This window comes from Lathamus discolor, chromosome W (assembly GCF_037157495.1).
Source record: "Lathamus discolor isolate bLatDis1 chromosome W, bLatDis1.hap1, whole genome shotgun sequence".
Taxonomy (NCBI): domain Eukaryota; kingdom Metazoa; phylum Chordata; class Aves; order Psittaciformes; family Psittacidae; genus Lathamus; species Lathamus discolor.
This window is the reverse complement of record NC_088908.1, coordinates 26,012,633-26,037,364: the sequence shown is the minus strand read 5'-3', so window position 1 is coordinate 26,037,364 and position 24,732 is coordinate 26,012,633. Positions and strand designations below refer to the sequence as shown.

At 45.7% G+C, this 24,732-nt stretch overlaps 1 protein-coding gene and 1 long non-coding RNA gene across 4 annotated transcripts in view; one reads left to right on the top strand and one right to left on the bottom strand.

Annotated features, from left to right (window-relative positions):
* LOC136004216 (alanine aminotransferase 2-like) overlaps window positions 1–23,200 on the bottom strand; it is a 74,038-nt gene extending 50,838 nt beyond the window's left edge. For all 3 annotated transcript variants that reach the window (XM_065660510.1, XM_065660511.1, XM_065660512.1), the window contains exon 1: window positions 22,505–23,200. In XM_065660510.1, the coding sequence (XP_065516582.1) occupies window positions 22,505–22,837 (333 nt within the window). In that variant the 5' untranslated portion in view covers window positions 22,838–23,200. The remainder of the gene's footprint in view (window positions 1–22,504) is intronic.
* LOC136004388 (uncharacterized) lies at window positions 8,447–14,857 on the top strand. The gene is made up of 2 exons (XR_010608431.1): window positions 8,447–8,664; window positions 11,152–14,857. It is a non-coding gene; the product is annotated as an uncharacterized LOC136004388 (long non-coding RNA).
* Window positions 23,201–24,732: the final 1,532 nt, after the last annotated feature.

The window sequence follows — 24,732 nt, the reverse complement described above, 5'->3', positions numbered from 1 at the left end:
AAGAAATGCAGTCTTTTAAGAGACCAGATGAAAAGCCTCTGAAACCTGAAACAGGTCAGACAGGATTATTAACACTGTGTCAGTGTTCTGACTATCACAGAAACCTGGGAGAAGGGATTTTCACACGTGAACCAGAATTCATTGGTGCAAAGTCCACACAAATCTTTATGTAAATAACTGGGTTTGGGGAAACTTCCCCTAGACACCCCCACAGCCTCACACCCAGCAGGTCTGGAGTACAGTACGAAATGATGAGCTGTCTCTCAAGGAGAGAAGTCACCAAGCAAGAACTGTTGGGAGAATTATCAAAAAAAAACCAACCCAAAAAACCCCAAACCAAAAAACCACAACTATATGATGCCAGAACATACACTTTCCCAAAGAACTACCATGAAGGCAGTGCATTGCCAAGAGCTGGTTTGTCTCTTTGGAGTGTTAGTATATCTGGAGGTTCCTTTTATGACGGTACCATTTAAGAATGATGACAAATTGCAAACTAACACTGTGCCCAGAAAGTGCAAAGGGTGCAAACTGACCTAAAGCTGTCTTTGCTGAAGTCTTCAGTGAATTTCAAAGGAAAATCCTCAGTCGGTAGAGAGGCTTGTGTGATTTGGTAATAGGAAAGAATTGAAAAGGGTTCCACTGAAGAGGCCATAAAAGTGTGAGGTTCTTTCAATCCCAGAAAAGCAACGTGGCATTTCAGCTATTTCTAAATTTCTGAATTTGTCTACTCTTGACTGCTCCTTTGTTTCATTTTCATTGCCATTGTTTTGTGCCTCCCTGTGATGATTATCAGGCAGTAACATCACACTATGAAACACTGTGCTATTTCCTTAGCACAAGCTGAGTCTGTTATGCTGTGACTTGCACAAACAAGCTGTATAAGAGAGCTGGAAAAACCAAACATAGTTGAGATCTACACTGTAGTAGGCAAGTTGCTTGCCTCCTCCCCCTTCTCAAAGGGCCAAGAAAGCACTACCCAGAGACTCTTAACTAATAGGGACTTGAAGGCCTAAATTAGCATTCCAATCTTTTTATTAAAACAGCTCACAACAGAAAAATAAACCTGACCTGCTTACCACAAAGTAAGGCTTTGAGTTTGTGCTACACATGTGTAATTCAGGAAGGGGGAACAAAGTAGGGTTCTGGATTTTTATTTGAAATGGCAGTGATGACTTGCATGCCCCCTAATATCAAATGAGAAAAATTGGTAGGGCTGACCATTAATTGGCACATCTGAATCAGGGATTTTGAAACAGGGCTTGTCCTCAAGTTACTTTTGCCTTCTACAGTGTTCACAGTGCATTTGCATTTAAAATTTTGCCGATATGAATAGAGCCTTCGATTTTAACATGACTGTAAATGACAGCATTAAAATAATCCTCATTAGAAGGAGATTAGACATTAGGACCCTCTTAACTTGAAGACCTATTGGTAAAGGGCTATTTTGGAATAAATTCTATTACTGTATTGAACAAGAAAAGATTAAATATCTGGATCTTGTGGACTGTGCACTTTTGAATGTATGATTTTGGCAACTGTATTCTTAAAACTTTTTTTCTTTCATATTCATCTGCAGTAGTTTCACCCTGCTAAAAAATGTGGGGTTTACTACAGATTCTCTTCCACATGCAACATGTACAGGCAACTGAGGAACAACAGGTCTTAATGAAGTCAAATGCTCTTGCCTAGAAGATAATTTCTTAGTGTGCACACAGGCATGCATTCAAGGCAGGAAATTATAGGATAGTAATTTAAACTTAACATCTTTCATTACTGGGTGTACCAGTCAACCTTGTATCTTTTTCTTGGCATGTCAAATTATATTTCTGCATGTCAAGCTCTAAACTGTGTTTTATCTTTCCACAACTCACAGGGACACTGTCAACTCATACTTACAATGAAGTCTGTATTCTAAGTCAGATATTTTTTCTATTCAATTTAAAACCTGAAGAATTAGTAAAATTAAAAAAAACCCAATAAAAAAAGCTCTACAGTTGTTTAACAAAAATACTCTAGCAGAAGCTGCCAGAGCTACATAAGTGACCTGAAGAATAAACATGCAATAGGAAACTATTTGCAATAGTTACACAAATGAAAAACATGAGCACAGGAGGTGAGGGTACAGCCCTTGTACTGTAAAAATAAGTCATACTACAGTGGCTGTTCAGGAAGTAATATCCAATCTTCAATGTGTAGAGACACCTTAACTGGGTATTAAAGTGTCCTGGGTTCAGCAGTAGCAGTCATTTCTCTCCTTAGTAGCTGGTGCAGCGCTGTGTTTTGACTTTCAGCCTGGGAACAGAGCTGATAACACAAATGTTTTAATCTGACCAGGGACTTTCTGAGCCTCATGCTCTGCCAGGGAGGAGGGAAAGCTGGGAGGAAGAAGAGACAGGACACCTGACCCAAACTAGCCAAAGAGGCATTCCATACCACAGCACGTCATGCCCAGGAGGTAACAGAGAGTTACCCAGAAGGGCTAGTGACTGCGGAGTTGGACGAGTTATCGGTCGGCTGTTGCTGAAGTGTTGTATTCTCTTCCCTTGTTATTTCCTTTATCATTATTATTATTATTGGTGTTAGCAGTAGTGATTTGTGCTATACCTTAGTTACTAAACTGTTCTTATCTCAACCCGTGGGAGTTGAATTTTTCAATTCTCCTTCCCATCCCTCCAGGAGCAGGGGAAGGGCAAGAAGGGGGGGAGTGAGTAAACGAGCTGTGTGGCTCGGTTTAAACCATGACAGTTCATTGAGGTGACCAACGTGGGGCACGAAGGGTTGAGATAACGACAGATCTGATTGGATTAAAAGTCACTCGTCACAGTGCTGATTTATTGGCTGTCAAAGTTGTTGCTTCTGATCTCACAGTTTCAGAATGTTGTACATTACTTAGAGCCAGTATTTGCTGTGTGTTTATCAAGTGTGGGGCTTGGGCTAAGGTTCTTGTTTCACTGTACTTTATGGCAATGACTTGTAATACGGGCGGGCTCTGGCAGCAGGGTGGGATGGACGTGGCCATGGACTTGTACCAGGCCATCCCGCTGCTCTTCACCGTCCTGGCCCTTGTCCTAGCCTCTGTCTTCGTGAGGCTGGGAGGGAGCCGAGGGGGAGCGGCCCCAGGAGCTGGCAGCGACTGAAGAGACCCGGGAGAGCAGCCCCGGGGACCAGGCAGTGGCAGAAGCGGGGCCGGAGGCTGGGAAAGAGGCGGCTGCTGAGCAGCAGGAGGAGGCGGCCGAGGAGCCCAGCCCCGCGGCCGAGCCCAGCCCCGCGGTGGCCGAGAGTGTCCCCTGGAAGCCGCCCGCCAAGCCCCAGGAAGATGCAGGAGTCCACGCAGCATTACTCAGCAAGGCAGAGGAGGATGATCTGCACTCAGAAAAAGATAAGCTGGTGGTGAGAGAGCCGGCAAGCACAGCAGCTACACCAGCCCCAGTGACAAGTACAGCAGCATCATTTGAGAGTTCTGAGGGTTTTGAATGGACTTTGGGCACCCTTGGGACCTGCCTGCTGATTGTGATGGGGATCAGCATGTTGGCACACACACAGAGTGTGTTCTACCCATGACCATTTTGTCTGAACTCGAAAGTTATTCAGAGTCGTGTTTGGGTCTTGTCTAGGGTTAGACGACAATATAGGAGGACCAGATTTTCCCCAGGACTGGACAGTCGTGAGTGGCAGGGTGTGTGGGACAGTATAGGCAAGTATCTAGTCCACTGGGCCCCTCCAGTGCTTTGGAAACGTCAGAGATGGAAGGCAGCTGTATGGAGTCCCCACAAACAAGCTGTAGAAACTGCTGAAGGGGACAGTGAATTATTTTGAGCCTGGTGGGCCCATGACACTTCAGGGCATCAGGGCAGAGATGGAACATAGAGATGGACTCATGATCGAGGGGTGGACTTAGCAATGGACACTATTGACTAGGTTATTCACGAGTGTGAACATTGCACACAGCCTCTCCTGCTCTGAGAGACTGTTACAAGAGATGGAGGCTGACATCATGGACCAGATGGACTCAGCAGCATTATAGGGACTGGTCCATGCACTAAGGTAAGAGTGCACTGAGATAAGAGTGATGGTATATTGAAAATGTGGGATCTGAGCATGACGTGAATGGCATGGAATAAGGGGTGGATACTGTCCTGGGTTCAGTAGTAGCAGTCATTTCTCTCCTTCTTAGTAGCTGGTGCAGCAATGTGTTTTGACTTTCAGCCTGGGAACTGAGACAAGGGGGGCACAAAATTACAAAATGGAATATATAAACCTTTAGAATTAGTTTTGAGTAATGTTAAGTTTGATGGCTTTGTAACAGTAGCAGTGGAAAATTACTGAGGTGCAGGATACATGGAGAAAAAACAGAGTACAGCTAAAGAACATACTGAGAATTCTCACACAAGATAAATTGTTATAGTTGACATAGTTTTAAGAAAAACAGTCTAGAAGAACAGGACACAGGGATAAGGAGTATCTGGGAACGGCAGGTGTCCAGGATGGGCTACAGCTAAACTAACTGATAAGTAGGAGGATAGGAGTCTCTGGTGCTAACGAACCAATTAAACTGGTATAAACATCTACTGCGCATGCTTCAAAGGCTGACAGAAGTGATGAAGATTGTTGGAAGAAGTAAACGACCCTCAGAGACCACCACCACAATTCTGTACGCATGCGGGGAGCTTTCTGGAAAATGATGTAATCAATACGTAGCCTCATGAATATGTATGTATGCCCAGTGACTATAAAAGGACAGCGTGTGTGGCAACTGAGGAGACACACGTTAGGTGGAGCTATCCCCCGTGTCTCCTGGCGCCGCAATAAAGAATACCTGCTTGTCAGCTTGAAAACTTTGTTGGCAAGTTTGTTCCTGGAGTTTTCTCCGAATCAGAACAGAGCTGATAACACAAATGTTTTAGTCTGACCAGTGACTTTCTGAGCCTCATGCTCTGCCAGGGAGGAGGGAAAGCTGGGAGGAAGAAGAGACAGGACACCTGACCCAAACTAGCCAAAGAGGTATTCCATACCACAGCACGTCATGCCCAGGAGGTAACGGAGAGTTACTGGGAAGGGCTAGGACTGCAGGGTTGGGCAAGTTATCGGTCGGCTGTTGCTGAAGTGTTGTATTCTCTTCCCTTGTTATTTCCTTTATCATTATTATTATTATTGGTGTTAGCAGTAGTGATTTGTGCTATACCTTAGTTACTAAACTGTTCTTATCTCAACCCATGGGAGTTGCATTTTTCAATTCTCCTTCCCATCCCTCCAGGAGCAGGGGAAGGGCAAGAAGGGGGGGAGTGAGTAAACAAGCTGTGTGGCTGGGTTTAAACCACAACATAAAGGCACCTAGTTCACACTCCGTTGCAGAATATGCTAACCACCTGTGCTGATCTGAAGGAACTTTCTAGGTGCTACCAATATATCTCTGCACACATACCACCCTTCTACCCCTTTCTGCCCTACATCTTTGCTTCAGTAACTTTAAAGATTTGAACAGGGACCTAACGTTGTGTGGCTTACACTAAGCCAGGCATGGTTTTCAAAATTACCTGAGTTCCGGTCAGTTGCTGAGGTGAGTAGCTCAAGAGATGATACCTTCAACACCTGAGCAGGGGGAAGCTCAGCGTCCAGGAGCCTCAATTCAGAACGGCAAGATCCACCAAAGGAGCCTCAAGTTCTCAGCAGGACTTGCCCAGGAGCCAGAAGCTCAGCTGATGCGAGCAGCTGACTCACAGGAGGCGGCACCAGGAGAGACAGCACCAGCCCTGAATGATTAAAACCTCACCCCAGGGAGTGCGAGTGATCAGGAGTGTGGTGTGGCAGTTTGTGTGGGCAGGCAAGTGGGATGGTGAGCACTTGTCTTATGAAAAGGGCCCTGTCTGGGAGTTCTGTTCTGACTGCCCCAGTGGTGGCCAGTGTAGGCACCCAGACAGAACCTATGACAGGGGAGGCTGCAGGGCAAAGCTCGGAGTGTAGAGGGTGCCTGCACTGGTCTCTTAAGGTGATGGTGCACAATGGGCAGGGCTGCACTAGGTGTTCCCTGGTGGAGGTTCTCCTGCAGCAAGTGGCTGAGCTGCAGGATGCTGTCAATAGGCTAGAAGATGTCAGGAAAGCTGAGAGGAAGCAGGTGATTTGGAGAAATCTCCAGGAACTCGCCAACAAAGTTTAAGTTGACAAGCAGGTATTCTTTATTGCAACGCCAGGAGACACGGGGGATCACTCCTCCAAGCGTGTCTCTCCCAGGCATCAACCAGGTTGTGATTATATTGTCCTTAAACATACATATTCATTAGATTATATGCATTACATCATGCTTTTTAGAGAATGCCTCCTGTATGCATACAAAAATGGGGTAGTGGGCTTTCGGACCCCTGGTGGTTATTTCTTCATCACTTTGTTTTAGGATCATTGTCATATCAGTAACCCCCAGGCCGTTCTGGCAAAGCTTATCTTAGTAATTTCCTTTTCTCTATAGTTGCTAAGGAAGCCTAACATCCTTGAAGTTACTTATTTACAACCCTATTCTTCAATCAACTCCATTCTTCAATCCCCCCTTTTCTTGTCCTATTGCAAAATCTTTTTCAACTGAGTTATTTCATTTTTATTTAAAGTTTCATGAAGTATTTCCCTGTCAATAGGCTAAAAGATGTTAGGGAAGCTGGACCGCTTGCCCCAGGCCCAAACTGTGCAGGGGTCTCAAGCGTCCATCGTAGCTCATGGAGGAAAGAAGGAGGCTGTTAACCCAGGAATCAGGGAACTAGTAACAGAAAAAAAAAAAAAAAACCACAACAAAAAAAGGAGGAAGAGGACAACTAAAACCAAGGGGCTTCCTCCTAAATCTGGTGTCCCCACCCAGAACTGCTTCCCAGATCTGCAAGGGACTAACGAGGAAACACACTCGCAGTATGAACAACCAGCTGACACTGGTAAAGATCACTACTGGTGCTGCCAGGATAAAGCAGCGGGTCATAGTAGTAGGGGACTCTACTTTGAAAGGAACAGAGGCACCCATCTGTCAGCCTGACCCAGTCTTAAAGGAGGTGCGTTGCTTACCAGGGGCATGGATCAGGGATGTTGCAGAGAGGCTGCCTGGTTTAATAAGTCCCAATGACTATTACCCACTTCTAGTGATCCATGTGGGTGCTAGTGATATAAATAGCAGTAGCCCGGAGAACATAAAGAAGGACTACAGAGCCCTGGGAGAGGTGGTTAGGGGCTCTGGAGCTCAAATAGTCTTTTCATCAATTCTCCAGGATAAAGGGGAGGATCTCAAAAAGGCTAGGAGGATTGGCCAGGTTAATAAATGGTTAGAAGGGTGGTGCCATAGTCAGGGGTTTGGGTATCTAGAACATGGGACTCAATTTAGTAGGCCAGGTCTACTGGAGGCTGATGGAGCAGGTCTGATGAAGAAGGTGAAGAGTGGTTTTGGTAGGAGGTTTGCCAAGCTGGTCAAGAAAGCTTTAAACTAGATGTATTGGGGGAGGGGGAAATCCTTCCATCTCAGCACTCCCAGTCAGGTGCCAGCACCTATAATAAATGCTTGGAGCAATGTAGAGATATTCCAGCCACTCCAGCCAATGAGCTGGCTTCATTTGGAGCTTGGCTCATATTCATCTATACAAACGCCCATAGTAGGGGGAACAAACAAGAGGAATTAAAGATGTGTGCGTGTCTACAGGGATATAATAGGTATCACAGAAACATGGCTCCTATGACTGGTGTATTGGAATGGAAAGTTACAGGCTCTTTAGAAAAGACAGGCCTGGCAGATGGGGAGGGGGAGTTGCTATTTATGTTAGGGATAGGCTGGAGTGTATGGAACTCTGTCTGGGGACAGGTGAGCAGTCAACAGAGAGTTTGTGGGTCAGGGTTAAAGGGAGAACAGCTATGAGGGACATTATTGTGGGGATCTGTTACAGACCGCCTGATCAAGAGGACTCTGTGGATTAAGTGCTCTATAGACAGATAGGAACAGCCTCACTCTTGTAGGCCCTTGTCCTCATAGGGGACTTCAACCATACTGATATCTCTTGGAGGGATGGTACGGCACAGCACAAGCAGTCCAGGAAGTTCCTCGATTGTGTGGAAGACAACTTCTTTCTGCAAGTAATAGAGGAGCCAACAACAAGAGGTGCCATGCTTGACTTCATGCTCACAAACTGTTGAGAGCTTTTTAACAAACAGTGGGCATGTGAGCGATCCAGGACTCTTGCCATTGGTTAGAGTTTGTAGTAAGGATTAACGGCCTAATTCACAGGTTACTTCAGAGCAAAGTTGTGGCCACGTATGCAGAAGTTCTGCAGGAGGGAAACAACTCCTGGATGCTGAAGAAGGAACCAATCAGCTGTCTTTGCATTATGTGTAGAAACCAATCATTGTAAAGCTTAAGGGCGTGACCAAGCTTGGAAGCTATAAAAGGCAGTGCTCTGAAGTGAATAAAGGTCAGTTTCTGATTACATTAATCAGTGTGCTGTCCATTGATCTTCTGCAAATGGTGCCCGAACAGGAACCCTCTTGCTGTTGCTTGACTGAGCGAAGAAGACGGCTGGAATAGGAGGGGAGTGGAAAAGCCGATCGAAGAGGTTGCTGTCCCGGCAACTGAAGAAACAGAGTGCACTCTGAGGTATCCACATGGAAAGGGAAGCGTGAAGAGAGAGGGAATCTCATCTAAGAGAGGTGAGCAGTCAGGGAGGAGATGGGAGTCTCACTGTCGAAAGAAGAGGCGGCAGTAGTAAAGCTCCTCCAACATATCCTTTCTAAGAGAGGACTAACATATGATGATGGTACCTTAAAAGCCCTTTTAAAATGGGCAAAGGACCGGGAACTAATTTTGGGAGTGGGTGCAGCTTTTGAGCTACACACCTGGGACCAGATTGGATCCGCTTTATGGGAAAAAATTAGTAAGGGATCCAAGGAGGTTCATAAATTAGCTACCTTGTGGCGACTGATTAAAGAGACTTCAGAAGAAATGAAAAGTGAAAGGGCAGCCACTGCGTCTGTGTTCCCTGAGCTTTCGCCGAATTCCTCTGGGTCAGAATCCGTTTCACATGAACTATTTTCCCCGATATCAGTGCCCGGACCGGCGCCGATACAAGCCCCAGTCCAGGCGCCGGTACAAGCCTTAATCGTAAACCCCCTTCAACCATCACAATCAACAGCTCCTGAAGTGAAAGTAAAAGGCAAGTCTGATCCGGGGAACAACCACGAGGTGGCAGTAAAAAATCTCCAACCTAATACCGAAGATACTGAGGAATAAGGGGAGGAGGAAACGAAGTTCCCTCCGTCGCCCTCCTTCCTTATATCCACCACTACCTCCATCTACCCCGGGATCTACCACAGAGATGCCACAATAAGCTGAGATAGCAACTGCCACTAGATCGTTAGAAGGACAGAGGGTATTCCGCAGAGCCACAGACAGTGTTTGATGTGGAAACTTGGGAACAGATTGGTGCGGAAATGTGAGATGCAGTTACAAAAGGCAACGACACTGTGAAAAATTTGTTAGTCATTTGGAGAACTATTTTAGAGACGTTAAAGTCAAAAAAAAAAAAAAAAAGAGCCCATTGCCCCACCCCCCCCTTACCCCCCTGAACCTCCAACAGTTGCCGCCCCAGCTGCGAAGAATGAGGACAGAGATGAAGATGATCCTTTGATCCAATCCCTATTGACCCCGAGAAGGAGCCTGTGTATATTCATCGGACTGCTGTTGTTGCTGCTCCTGAGGTTCTGATGCCTGATAATTCTGATGCTGACCTGGATGGTCCTTTTGACCAAGGGCCTATTGATCTGGAAAAGGAGTCTGATTTATATCCCCCAGATCCTCATGATAAACGGGCAGCTGTTGAGGGAGAAGCGAGATGGGTGGGGGATGCAGATGTATTGTGTGCTTTCCCTGTGATGTATGTGCTGGATCAAGACCTGCGGTGGGAAGGTCTCTCATATGCTCTTATCAGGGGTATTGGGCGGACTGTGGCGGACCGTAGACTTGGGGCCCCATATACAACTCATTTCATACAGTCTCTCTGTGATACTCATGTACTAGAAGTTGGCAAATATAAGTATGTCCATGTTTCTATTGACACTTGGAGACCTTTATAGATTTCGCTTGCCACTTCTTCTGACGTAGGCTGGCCACCTGTGCCGGAATGAGTGTGCATTTTGGTCAGTATAAAAGCCCAAGCCTCATGCAATGTGGGGGAGGCAGAGGCTCTGCGGGGACACTTGCTAAGGCTGAGCCTGCCACCTCGCACTGCGATGATGCTTCTTGGAGCTGGTTTCTTGATAGTCTTCACAGGGTCCTTGTGCCACGTTCTGTACGTGGGACTGTGTAGTGGGAGTAATGATTGTCTGGATTTTATGTTTCAAATACTGTAGTTGTGTGGAGTGTGCTTGTGGGATCCCATATGTATGTGTGTGTGTGTGATGAGGGCAGATGGTGTTCTGTGTATTTTTTTTTTGTTGTCGGGTTCATGTAAAAGTTTTTAACAGGTAGCAGTTTAACATTTCAGGCAAGAAAGGGTTAATGCAACAGTGCGGTTGCTGGCAGGTATTTATGGTTGCTGAAGCAGGCAGGCAGCTGTAGCTGCTGCAGAGTAGGCAGGCATATATAGCTTCTGCCCAGCAGGCCGCTGTTTGTAGCTGTGCAAAGCAGGGTGAAAAACTTTGGAAAAAAAACAAAACAAAACAAAAAAGCAAACAAAAAAACCCCAAGAAACAAAAACCAAACATCTCCATCTATTGAAGTATTGAGGCAGTTTGTAGAGACACCACAGACAAAGCCTAAAGAGCGCCTGCAACACAGTGGGTGCATGTTAGGAGCCTTGCTTAGTATGTTTAAAGTAACCTGGGGGTGAATCCAACACTTGGAGGAACAGATCGCTTGAAACAAGAACTGCTAATTGAAAAAGTGAGAGGGGTAGTGCAACCACAAGCTTTATCAGCTGTCACCTAAGCAGCATCAGGGTGGCAGAGAAAAAAGAAAAAAAAATGGGTAATGATGCAGCAAACTCCTTGACTGTTAAAAATGTGCAGTTTACTTCTGCAGCTGCTTTACATTCCTTTTGCATCAGAATGTCTCTACTTTAAGGAAACACTTTAACCTGTCTACTTTTCAAGAACCGATAAACTGGAATAGGGGGTATATTTGTGTCCTCCTACCTACAGGTCCATGGCAGCTGCCTGCAAAGTTTGTCAAGCCTTGACATGAGTTGGACAGACAAGTGGAAAAACCCAATGCCTCAGCTACAGGAGCCAACCGTGAATACCCCAAGCAGAATCAGAGAAAAATGAATGATTGCAAAACATCACTTGGAGGCAACTGAAAAGTAACAACTTGAATAAGTGTACTTGTAAAGTAGCTATTATTAGAGGCTGTGATTTTGTGTATAAATCACCTGTATTTACTAGCCAGTTGCTAATAAGAAACTACACCTTGTATTTTATGGATTTGTCACTTGTAAAAGACATGTCAGAGCACGCAAATTTGCAGCAGCTGCTAGAAAATGCTAAGGCAAAAGCTAGAAAGATTCTAATATGACAGTGGTGTTATAAAGCAGGTAATGGAACAAATTAAGAGGGTGGGAGAACTCCACTGGTAGGAAATTTCTTTGGCTGGTCCCCCGCTGCCATCAGCATCTTCAACATGCTGCTGCACCCTGCAGTAGTTACTCTGCTAATGTAAATCTGTATGTGCTTTGCCATAGTAGTGACTTGTTACTGGATGAAGCAGGTGAAACTGCATTGACAACAAGGTGCAAGGACTGAGGTTGGCCAAATGCCCACTACCACAGTCAAGGGCAAGACTGGGTTGGCCTCTGTGTTTGCCACCAAGAAGAACCTTTAGCTCCACTGTTGGCTGCAACCCAGCAGATGTGGAGCGGTGGGGACACATGCCATGCCAGACCTAGATGTGAGGGATGGCCTCCCCTGTTAGCAGAGAGCCATCCAGGAGAAAAAGGGCAGGCCCAGCAGCCAGTGGCTGGCATATGTTGGAGGTATGATATAGTCCAAATCCCCTGCTCAAGTAGGGTCATCTAAAAGATATATAAAACAAAAATAAAGGGAATGCAAGGATTTTCTCCACGTGACGAACAATTCCTTGTCCAAACCACTGGTTCTATATAAAGACCAACATGATAACGAGTGGAAAGGACCAGTGCCATTGCTGACATGGGGTCAAGGATACGGCTGTGTACAGCTATCGACAGGACCATACTGGCTGCCAGCGAAACGTATAAAGCCCCAGAACTCAACAACAAAGAAATGGCAATGACAGAAATCTTTGTAATATCTGTTCTATTATGTGTGACCATGGGTAATGGACAAGTATACTGGGCACATTTGTTAAATCCCCATTATTCCAACCAGTTACATGGTGTGTAGGGTTCACTGGTATGACACATGTTATAAAGATTCAAGTGACTTCAAATCAGACTAATCTTACCGAAATAAAAGGAATTGTAAACTCTTGTCCTGCAAGTCAACACGCAGGCTTTGGCCTTGGTGCTGGAGTAAATCCTTGAGGTATTTTACCACTACAACTTTGGCAAACGGATGTCACTCATATTCCAGAATTTGGACGCCAAAAGTATGTTCATGTCTCGGTCAACACCTCTTCCATGGCAATTTGGGCCATCACTAAAACTGGAGAAACTTCTCACCATGTTGTGAAACACCTTCACACCTCTTTTGCTGTCTTAGGTGTACCCCTATCTCTTAAAACAGACAATGCTCCAGCCTATGCTTCTTCTACGTTTCACCGCTTTTGCTCCCTTTGGGGTGTGAAACATCTCACCGGACTCCCTAATTCACCCACTGGACAAGCAGTTGTTGAGCGGGCTCACCAGTCCCTTAAAAAACTGTTACTTAAATAAAAAATGGGGGAGAGCGGTGTAGGACCTAGTGAATGCTTGGCAAAAGCATTATATGTGTTAAACTATTTACACCTGGCAGGAGAAAGGGAAGAACCTCTCATGGTAATTCACGGTAGTGCCTTAAAATCAGGGTTAACAAAAAAGGAAAAGATTTTTGTTCAATACAAAGATCTCAAAACGGGAGAATGGAAGGGGCCAGTTGTGGTCTGTATGACTGGTCGAGGCTATATGTGTTTAATTACAGGAGAAGGACCTCGGATACCAGCGAGATGGGTAAACCTTGGAAATCACCCATCGAGGGAACCTCAGAATAGCCTCAATTATAAGTTGGTGGATGATGGCTATGACTTTAGGTCAAGCATTACATACCATAGAACCACGAGAGAACATGTGGATCACCTGGGCAAACCAAACGAACCAGTCATCCGTCTGTCTCTCCATGGCCACTCCTGGGGACCCTTTTCGTACTTTAATCGGTGTCCCTTACCTGGGCCTGGCGGACTGGACCAATTGGATAAATAACAGGACGGTTTTAAATGGCTCTTTCATTAACCAGACATGTCATAGAATTTATGATTGTACTGTTCCAGAAAACAAACCAGCCTGCTGTTATGGGGAAGTGAATCAAACAGGGATGGCTGGAGCAATGATCATTAATGCCTTAAACACCACAATGCCTTGGGACCCTCAGGAATTAGATCTCTGCGGATCCTTAGCAGGCAATGGGTCATGTTTTTATTTTGGGGGATCAGCACCTACAGGGGTGAGCTTTTATAAGAAATATATTTGGACACAATGGACCAATATGTCAAGTAATTATGATTATAAAAATTATAGAAAAAACAGATATTGTAATGGAGCAATAGGTGCTGAGACTCTAGGTAGTAAATTTTCTATTTGGAATAATAATTTGGCAAAACAATTTCCTAAAGGATATTTTTTAATCTGTGGATATAGAGCTTGGCAAGGGGTACCAAAAAACGTTCAGGGAGGGCCATGTTACATAGGGAAGTTGACTATGTTTGTTCCCAGCATGAGGGACATGCTATCATTTTATAATAGTAAAACCGAGCAACGAAAATGAAGATCAGTAGAATAACTAGGACCAAACTGTAATGATAATGTTAATATGTTAGGTAAAGTCAGAAGAGTTTTTATGTCCATTTTTATTCCTGGGGTGACGGCTGGGAGGGCACTGAAAGACATGGAACGTTTAGCTTGCTGGACTGCAAAGCAGATTAATATCACATCTAATGTCTTATCAGAATTATTAGGAGATTTAGACAGTGTTAGACATGCAGTTTTACAAAATCGTGCAGCCATTGATTTTTTACTTTTAGCACAGGGCCATGGTTGTGAAGATTTTGAAGGAATGTGTTGTATGAATCTATCTGATCATTCTAGTTCAATTCATCAAAAACTATCCCAATTAAAAGATAACATGAAGAAATTAATGATCAATCATGGTTTGGATGGTTGGCTCCAAAATTTAGGTATTACTGGGTGGTTTGCAGATTTGTTTACATCAGGCATTATGATATTATTAAGCATTATAGTCTTTGTTGCTATTATTAGTATAGTATGGAGTTGCTTAATGTCTGTAGCATCACGAATGATTAAAGGGGTATGGATGGCTCAAAATAAAGAAGGGGGATTTATTGAGAGCTTTTTAACAAACAATGGGCATGTGAGCGATCCAGGACTCTTGCCATTGGTTAGAGTTTGTAGTAAGAATTAACGGCCTAGTTCACATGTTACTTCAGAGCAAAGTTGTGGCCAAGTATGCAGAAGTTCTGCAGGAGGGAAACAAGTCTCAGATGCTGAAGAAGGGACCAATCAGCTAGTGTTGCTCCCGGATGCTGAAGAAGGAACCAATCAGCTGTCTTTGCATCATGTGTAGAAACCAGTCATTGTAAGGCTTAAGCGCATGACCAAGCTTGGAAGCTATAAAAGGCAGTGCTCTGAAGTGAATAAAGGTCAGTTTCTGATTACATTAATCAGCGTGCTGTCCCTTGATCTTCCGCAACCAACAGGGAAGGGCTTTTTGGAAATGTGATGTTCCAGGGCAGCCTTGGTTGTAATAATCATGAGATGGTCGAGTTTGAGATCCCCAGGACAGTGAGAAGAGCATGCAGCAAGCTCACTGCCCTGGACTTCAAGAGAGCAGACTATGGCCTCTTCAGGAACCTGCTTAGTAAGGTTCCATGAGCTATAGCCCTAGAGGGCAGGGGGGCCCAAGACTGTTGGTTGATATTCAAGGATCACCTGCTACAAGCTCAGGAGTGCTGCATCCCAACTAGAAGGAAGTGCAGCAGGAAGGCCAGGAGAACTCTTTGGATGGATAAGGAGCTGCTGAGGAAACTTCAAGGGGGGAAAAAAGAGGCTCATAAAAGGTGGAAGCAAGGACAGGTGGCCTGGGAAGAATGAAGGGATGTTGTCCGGGAAGCTAGGGACCAGGTTAGGAAAGCTAAGGCCCAGTTAGAATTAAACTTGGCTAGGGATGTGAAAGATAACAGGAAGGGATCCTATATGTACATTGCGAATAAAAGACAGACTAGGGACAACGTGGGCCCTCTCTGGAAGCTATTAGAACTGGCTACCTTGGATTTGGAGAAGGCTGAGGTTCTGAATGACTTCTTTGCCTCAGTCTTCACTGGCAAATGCTCTGACCATACCACCCAAGTCTTGGAAGGCAGATGCAAAGACTGTGAGAATGAAGACCTTAGGCCCACTGTAGGAGAGTATTTGGTTCGAGACCATCTTAAGAACTTGAATTTACACAAGTCCATGGGACCTGATGAAATCCATCCTCGGCTCCTGAAGGACTTAGCAAATGAAGTTGCTAAGCCACTCACTGTCCTTCATATTTGAAAAATCATGGCAGTCAGGTGAAGTTCCTAATGCCTGGAAAAGGGAAATATAATCCCCATTTTCAAGAAGGGGAAAATGGAAGACCTAGAAAACTACAGACCAGTCAGTCACACCTTTGTGCCTGGCAAAATCTTGGAGCAGATTCTCTGGAAGACATGCTAAGGCACATGAAAAACAACAAGGCACTTGGTGACAGCCAGCATAGCTTCACTAAGGGGAAATCCTGCCTGACCAATTTGGTGGCCTTCTGTGATGGGGCTACGGAACTGATGGACAGGGGTAGAGCAGTTGATGTCATTTACCTGGAATTGTTCAAAATGTTCGACACTGTCCCACACAACATCCTTCTCTCTAAATTGGAGAGACATCAATTTGATAAATGGACCACTCGGTGGATAAAGAACTGGCTGGATGGCCGCACACAAAGAGTTGTGGTCAATGGCTCAATATCCAGCTGGAGACCAGTAACGAGTGGTGTCCCTCAAGGATCTTTATCGGTGACGTGGACAGTGGGATTGAGTGCCCCCTCAGCAAGTTTGCTAATGACGCCAAGCTGTGTGGTTCGGTTGACACACTGGAGGGAAGAAAGCCATCCAGAGGGACCTTGACAAGCTTGTGAGGTGGGCTGATGCCAACCTTATGAAGTTTAACCATGACAAGTGCAAGGTCCTGCACCTGGGTCAGAACAATCCCAAGCACAGCTACAGGTTGGGCAGAGAAGAGATTCAGAGCAGCCCTACAGAGAAGGACTTGGGGGTGCTGGTCTATGAGAAAATGTACATGAGCCGGCAGTGTGCGCTCGCAGCCTAGAAAGCCAACCATATCCTGGGCTGCATCAAAAGGAGCGTGACCAGCAGGTCAAAAGAGGTGATCCTGCCCCTCTATTCTGCTCTCATGAGACCTCACTTGGAATATTGTGCACAGTTCTCATGTCCTCAAAATAAGAAGGACATGGAATTGTTGTAAAAAGTCCAGAGGAAGGCTACAAGGATGATCAGGGGACTGGAGCACCTCCCGTATGAAGATAGACTGAGAAAGTTGAGGCTGTTCAGCCTGGAGAAGAGAAAGCTGCATGGAGACCTCATAGCAGCCTTCCAGTATCTGAAGAGGGCCTATAAGGATGCTGGGGAGGGACTCTTCATCAGGGACTGTAGTGATAGGACAAGGGGTAACGGGTTCAAACTTAAATATGGGAAGTTTAGGTTAGATATAAGGAGGAAGTTCTTTCCTGTTAGGGTGGTGAGGCACTGGAATGGGTTGCTCAAGGAAGTTGTGAATGCTCCATCCCTGGCAGTGTTCAAGGCCAGGTTGGACAGAGCCTTGGGTGACATGGTTTAGTGAGAGGTGTCCCTGCCCATGGCAGGGGGTTTGGAACTAGATGATCTTGAGGTCCTTTCCAACCCTAACATTTCTATGATTCTGTAAGTTGACTTGTGGATCCTAAAATGCTGTTTCATTTGCACGTGCCTTGCACGTATTTGTAAGCCAACACAACCTGACATAGAACTTGACATTATGTAAAATCTAAGCAGGAAATGGGGACAAAAGGAGTGTTTAAGTGGACAGAGATATCAGACTAACAGATATGAAGTCACTTCACATAGCAAGGTCAGTTAAAATTTGCATGAATGCAAAGTAACAAATCAGGTATGTGTGCTGCCCATGTAAAACAAAGCAAGCTTGTTATCACTGATTAAGTAAAAAGTGCTCTGTCCAATGATTACATTCTCACATTGAATTCATGTTTAGGCTAAATCATGGCAGTCAGGTGAAGTTCCTGACGACTGGAAAAAGGGAAATATAACCCCATTTTCAAGAAGGGGAAAATGGAAGACCCAGGGAATTACAGATCAGTCAGTCTCACCTCTGTGCCTGGTAAAATCTTGGAGCACATTCTCCTGGACAGCATGCTAAGGCACATGAAAAACAACAAGGTGCTTGGTGACAGCCAGCATGGCTTCACTAAGGGGAAATCCTGCCTGACCAATTTGGTGGCCTTCTATGATGGCGCTACAGAATTGATGGACAAGGGTAAAGCAGTTGATGTCATCTACCCAGACTTGTGCAAAGCGTTTGACTGTCCCACATGACATCCTTCTCTCTAAATTGGAGAGATATCAATTTGATGGATGGACCACTCAGTGGATAAAGAACTGGCTGGATGGCTGCACACAAAGAGTTGTGGTCAATGGCTCGATGTCCAGCTGGAGACCAGTAACGAGTCGTGTCCCTCAGGGATCAGTGTTGGGACCGGTCTTGTTTAACATCTTCATCGCTGACATGGACAGTGGGATTGAGTGCGCCCTCAGCAAGTTTGCCGATGATACCAAGCTGTGTGGTCCGGTTGATATGCTGGAGGGAAGGGATGCCATCCAGAGGGACCTTGACACGCTTGTAAGGTGGGCTGATGCCAACCTTGTGAAGTTCAACCATGACAAGTGCAAGGTCCTACACCCGGGTCAGAGCAATCCCAGGCACAGCTACAGACTGGGCAAAGAAGAGAATCAGAGCAGCCCTGCAGAGAAGGACTTGGGGGTGCTGGTCTATGAGAAAATGTACATGAGCCGGCAGTGTGCGCTCGCAGCCTAGAAAGCCAACCATATCCTGGGCTGCATCAAAAGGAGCGTGACCAGCAGGTCAAAAGAGGTGATCCTGCCCCTCTACTCTGCTCTTGTGAGACCTCACCTGGATTATTGTGTGCTGTTCTGGTGTCCTCTACATAAAAAGGACATGGAACTGTTGGAACAAGTCCAGAGGAGGGCCACGAGGATGATCAGGGGACTGGAGCACCTCCCGTACGAAGGTAGGCTGAGGAAGTTGGGGCTGTTCAGCCTGGAGAAGAGAAGGCTGCGTGGGGACCTAATAGCAGCCTTCCAGTATCTGAAGGGGGCCTATAGGGATGCTGGGGAGGGACTCTTCGTCAGGGACTGTAGTGACAGGACAAGGGGTAATGGGTTAAAACTTAAACAGGGGAAGTTTAGATTGGATATAAGGAGGAAATTCTTTCCTGTTAGGGTGGTGGGACACTGGAATCGGTTGCCCAGGGAGGTTGTGAGTGCTCCATCCCTGGTAATGTTCAAGGCCATGTTGGATGAAGCCTTGTGTGGGATGGTTTAGTGTAAGGTGTCCCTGCCCATGGCAAGGGGGTTGGAACTAGATGATCTTGAGGTCCTTTCCAACCCTAACTATTCTATGATTCTAGTCTGAAATATAAGTAAAGTCAATACTTTATAATGTGGCCATCTGTTAGCAAGTCTAAAACAAAGGGTTAAAAAAAAAAAATCTTGTTTGAAAATATTTTTATTAAGATATGTGTATGCTCTAGCTTCCTTTAAGAAGTTCCCAGAAACACCAAGGAAAATGGCTGAAGTCAGTTCTTTCTCCCCCATCACATTAGTAAGCCACAATCAGCTGATTATTGCCATTAGCAAAGGGGAAGAGAAATCAATTTTTCACATTTGAAAGACTAATGCAATTTCAAAATTGTAACAAATATATTCAGAGAAGTGATTCAATCAAGTGATTTTGCATGAATATTTTCAGCTGGAAAGACAATGTAGATCAAAACCTTCATTTTCTACCTAGATGAATAAAGGTCACAGGCCAAGAAAACTCATGAGGTCCAAGTACAGCATGCCTCATCTGTACTCCTGAGCAATTAATCTTATTCTGCTTTAATACAGAGTATTCTAACTTTTCACCTACATTAGCTTAATCCTGAGCTCATTAGTCAAAAATCAGTGCTTCAGTTTTATTTATTTTTAGTTCTTTTTTTAAAGAACTCTCCCTTCAATTACCTAGGCAGCAACTTCTCAAGTAACATTTTAGTCATTCTCTGTGCACTGTAGAGTTACAGCTCCTTTTGTAATCATTTGCAGGTAATATAGAAAAGAAGCAAGTCCCAGATAGAATAACAGAGGAAATGAGATTTAGAATCTGAAACAGCAGAACAAAACTCAAAGATGAAAGCTTACACTGTGCAAACAGATTTGAGTAACTCTTCTATAGTCTGCATGACAAGCTAAGTTACATAAGCATGCTGTCTAACTGAATTGAACCAAGTGTAAACAGGCAGAGCCTCTACTGTATCTGATTAGACAGTGTCTGCATTTCAAATGCCTTTAGTTTGGGAACAAATAACCCAAAGGCACCTTGGCAGAACAGGACAAATGCAGGTTTACTACCCTTGTTTCTCCCTTGCTACCAGCAGCCAGTGCAGCACTTCCATGGCAGTGGAGTTCATGCTCTCATGCCTGTGCATATCTCGTTCCCCATCATATGTAGATGCTATGTGGCATCCCTTTTGCTGTCAGTGAAGAGTAATCATGGATCTAGAGATGCTGTGGGGCATCACCTTCCTCTGACAACCACTTCAGCCTCTTTATCAGGCAGTGTTAGTTCTGCTGGCAGTGGTTGACCTAACTGTGAGCTTAAGGTTGAGAAGGATGAAAAAAGTAGTTGCCCAGTTTCAATTAAAAGTAATCAAAGAAGTGCCACCAACCTGTGATCACACAGAAGTAAACTTTAGACTAAAAAATAAAAATAAAAAAAAAAATTAAAAATGGACATTTAGATAATCTACAATATTTCAATTATAAGGAACCCAGGTACTCCTCGAGGCTGTATACTTTACCAGACAGTTTGATTAAACAGTAGTAGTAACAGTATTATCAGAAAGGCAAAGGGGAATGACTAACTTGAGCAGTGTGGAAGAAAATAAAGTCTTCCAGCTGCTTCATTAAGGTGATTAGTGTTCTCTGCAGATCCATCATCTCAACTTTTACAACAATACTGTACTCCTTCCCTACCAACCATGAGGGTTTTGGTCAGGTTAGTCACAGCAGAGCATAGTCATGTGGCTGATTGATAATGGGTACCATTATCCCATGAGAATGGCTTACAGAAAAAAAAAATCTGAACAATTTTTAAATTAAAAACACCAGGCTGCAAGCACAAAACTGCCATAACAATCTTTTAGTAAAGCAACTGGTAATGAGTTGCTCTTGCAATTGGTAAAAAGTGCCTATTTATTGTCCTTGCAGTGACTCAGATGGTAACTGAAGTAAACAGGAGTTGAGAGGAGTTAATGGAGATTGTATTATATTTGTTTTGTCAAGTAATACTTCTTGCCCTGTGATGTTAACTTGAAACCAAATATACTCAGTGAGAACACATTAAGATTTTATACTCTGGAAAACGCACTCACTAGGGAATCTAGTTGCATAAAGACGACACCTTTATAAACAAGTTTTACAGCAAAAATCAGATGTTCTGAAGTGAAGTCTCTACCAATCTGAAGTTCTTAAGTAGAATTCTAAGAAAGGAGCTGTTTTCAATAATTAATAAGACATAAGTAATTGATGTATTTAATACACAATGAGCTGAAAAACACTCTTCACCTTCTAGACCAAGGGGAACCAAGTACCACAAAGACCAAAGATTTAAAATAATCTCATTAGCATTGCTATGGCACTGCTTTTGCTCAAAGTGCTTTACATACACTAATGAAAATGGTCTTGCAGTACCTGTAATAACATATTAGCAAGGCTTTCTGAACCAGCAAAGGCAGGGAATAATATTTGCAATCATAGAAAAATAGCTTGCCAGAAGCTTTGTTCAAACCAAAACCCAGCAAGTTCTCATGATGCCAGGGGAGGCTGTGGTGTGGACAGCACAAGCCCAAAGCCATGCCTGCATTGCTAAGGATTGGGGTTTTCCAATGCTAATGTAAGGAATAAGAAAACAAATCTGAAGAACAAAATGTGAACACTGATTTGCTTTATTTAGTGCTTTTTGGCCCAGACCCTCAGGAGTATCTTGTATCAGGCTTTGTTGCCTGACCCCCTAATGCACTAACCACCTACAGCTTTGGACAGCATTTGTGCTCTAAGGGCTTGTCCCCAAAGCACCTCAACTCCTGCAGTGAAGAAAACACCAGCATGGTACTGATGGGCTCCACAGGAAGCATTAGCCTCCCCAGGTCTGGAAAACCCAGAGGAGTGCTGGATGTGCCAGAGAAGCCTGGGAAGAGTTGGGCCCACCTCACACCTTCAAAGCCCACCAGTACTACCCCAGCAAAGGCAGCATCTCCAACATGCTCGTGAACCTTTTAAAGGCTCCATCATAGAATCACAGAATCAACCAGGTTGGAAAAGATCAAATCCAACAGATCCCCCAGGACTGCCAAGGCCACCATTAAATAATGTCAATGAGGGCCTCATCTAAACGGTTTTTGAACACCTCCATGGACAGAAGCTGGTCAGTCACCTTCTTGTATAATCGGTGGGCATGGAATTGCAGCAAAGGGTCAGAGTGGCTGTAGAAATGTAAACATTGCGTTGTGGGTGTGCTTCCCTGACGCAATCCATGACACCAGATCAACAGCAGCCAGAGGGCGGGTTTCTTTCCCCTCCACCCCCACACCGAGTGCCCCACAGGGGAGGGAGCAGTGCCGGCCCGGGAAAAGTCGGGGAACGGCCGGTATGCCCCAGCTACGGCTCCAGGCAGCGGCGAGAATAGGACGGGTGCTGTGAGTGGTCTGCGAGTTGTTAACTCAGTACCAAGCATCACACCGGCAGCGCAACCGCCCCCCTACACCACCCCACCCCTTTTCCCAAGGGCTCTACGGGCCCCGCGGGGTATCAATGGCCCCGCTGAGCCACCCAGCGCCCCAATGAGGATCAGCGGCGGAATGCCGGGGGTGGTGCCAGCGCGGGCGGCGGCGCGTTCGCCGCGAGAACGGGCAGGGGGCGCCCTACCCAGCTCTGCCTCACCTTCCGCAGCTCCTTCTCGATCTCGCCGGCTTTAAGGACGATAGGCCCTCGCACCGCATACTCCAACGCCTTCACCAGCGGGTTCATGGACTCCAGCGTCAGGATCTTCTCCCTGCTCGCCTTCTCACTGATCTTCACCACGGAGGCCTTAGCAGCGGTGCTCCAGCGCACCGACCCCTCCTGTGCTGACCGCCGGAGCCAAGGACCCCATGAGGGCCAGCCCGCCGCCAGGGAACCGGCGCATCGCAGAAGCATATTCTTTCCGCCGTCCCCCGGGCCCCGGTAGCCTAGGCTTGCTGCGGCTTGCTTGGCAGCCAACACGAACCGGTGCATGGTCTTTCGGATAGCTCCTCACACACTGTTGAGAACGTCGGTACCGCGGATCGGTGCGGCCTGTAATCGGGGCGAGCGAGGGACGCGGTCAGATGTAACGCAAGGAACCGGCACAGTCACGCCAACACGTTCGATCCCCCCATGTCCAGACCCCGCAAACTTGGTCACAGTAGAAACAACCGATCTCGCAGCGCTGCGATGCTGCCACGGTAACCACGGATGCCGCTATTGCATCAGCCCAACGCCGCAGACCCTGGCACCCAAACTACAGCAGAGTTTTACATTACATTCTGCTGCATAAGCACACTTAGACACAGACCGCTCTGCATTGCCCGGCGGGCTTTGTAGTTCTGGCGGCCCCGCGCTGCGCCTGCCTACAGCGTCAGGTGATGGGCGGGGAACGGCTGCTCCTGCAGCCCTCCCGCTTGCGTGCCTGCGTTCTCCCGGCGTTGGAGGAGCTGTGGAGGGGTGAGTCCGGGGTGTTTCTGTCTCTACATGACTGTGTCCAAAACCCCTTTCCACGTTCCTTGTAACCCCTTTAGGCACTGGAAGCTGCTCTAAGGTCTCCCTGGAGTCTTCTCCAGGCTCTCAGCCTGTCTCCAGAACAGAGATGCCTTGAACCTCCTCTGGACTTGCTTCAACAGCTCCACGTCCCTCTTGTGTTGTTGCCCCAGAGCTTGACGCAGGACTGCAGGGGGGGGTCTCACCAGAGCAGAATAGAGGGGGAGAATCCCCTCCCTCAACCTGCTGGCCATGCCTCTTTTGATGCAGCCCAGGACACTTGGTTTCTAGGCTGCAAGTGCACACTGACAGGTCATATTGAGCTTTTTGTTAACCATCACCCCCAAGTTCTTCTCAGGGTTGCATCCAGTCTCCCCCAGCCTATATTTCTGCTTGGGATTTCCCAGACTGAGTTTCAGGACCTTTCACTTGGTCTGTTGAATTTTACGAGGTTCTCAAGCCTGTCCGGGTCCCTCTGAATCCCATCCCTTCCCTCCAGCATGTTGACTGCACCACACAGTTTGGTGGTGTTGGCAAACTTGCTGAGGGCGCACTCAGTCCCACTGTCCATGTCACCCACAAAGATGTTGAGCAATACCAACCTGTGAAATACAAACTCACTCCTCTAAACAAGATAACAAGGTTTTATTGAGGGACAAAGTCAATAAAGCAAAAGCAACAGTGCTGGGCGCATGACTTTAGCCAGAGGCGCAAGTGATTAGTATTTGTTAAAGGTTTATATACTTTCACTATTACATTAGTTACATACATATTCATAATTCCCGCATATAGGCTGGGAATATTATAGCTAGCTCCAAGAACTTATGATAATAAGTCTCCTCCTCTTGGTGTCTGCGCACTGCTCTGTGGTGATTGTGGGCAGGGGTCTTGAGGATGAAGTAAGCAGTCTTCCTCTTGTGAGTAGGGTTCTTCAAGATGAAGTAAGCAGTCTTCCTCACAGTGTACTTTTCACCTTTGGCACAGTTGAATGCCCCAGTAATCACACAACTAGTTGAAACCAGCTATATCTATAATTCTTCTGATAACTAGCAAAGATTTAAAACAGTGTGACCTTCCTGCAACATTTATTGCAGGATGGGCAGACAAGGGGTATCCCAAGCTAGCAGATGTTTGGGAGGCTCTGTCTCTAAACTAACTGATAAGGAGAAGGATGGTGTGAAGTAACTCATTCATGTTTAGTGGGGCCACTAAATCCTGTTATCTCACCACAGACTTACAACACAAACATTGTTCTTTAAAACTAAAGATACTTTAGAAGACTAGTGTGAAACAATTAACTCATGTTTAGTGGGGCCACTACATTCCACAGACTTACAACATAAACATTATTCTCTTTCTACAACCTGTTAAGCTAAAAAGTACTTTATGTTTTC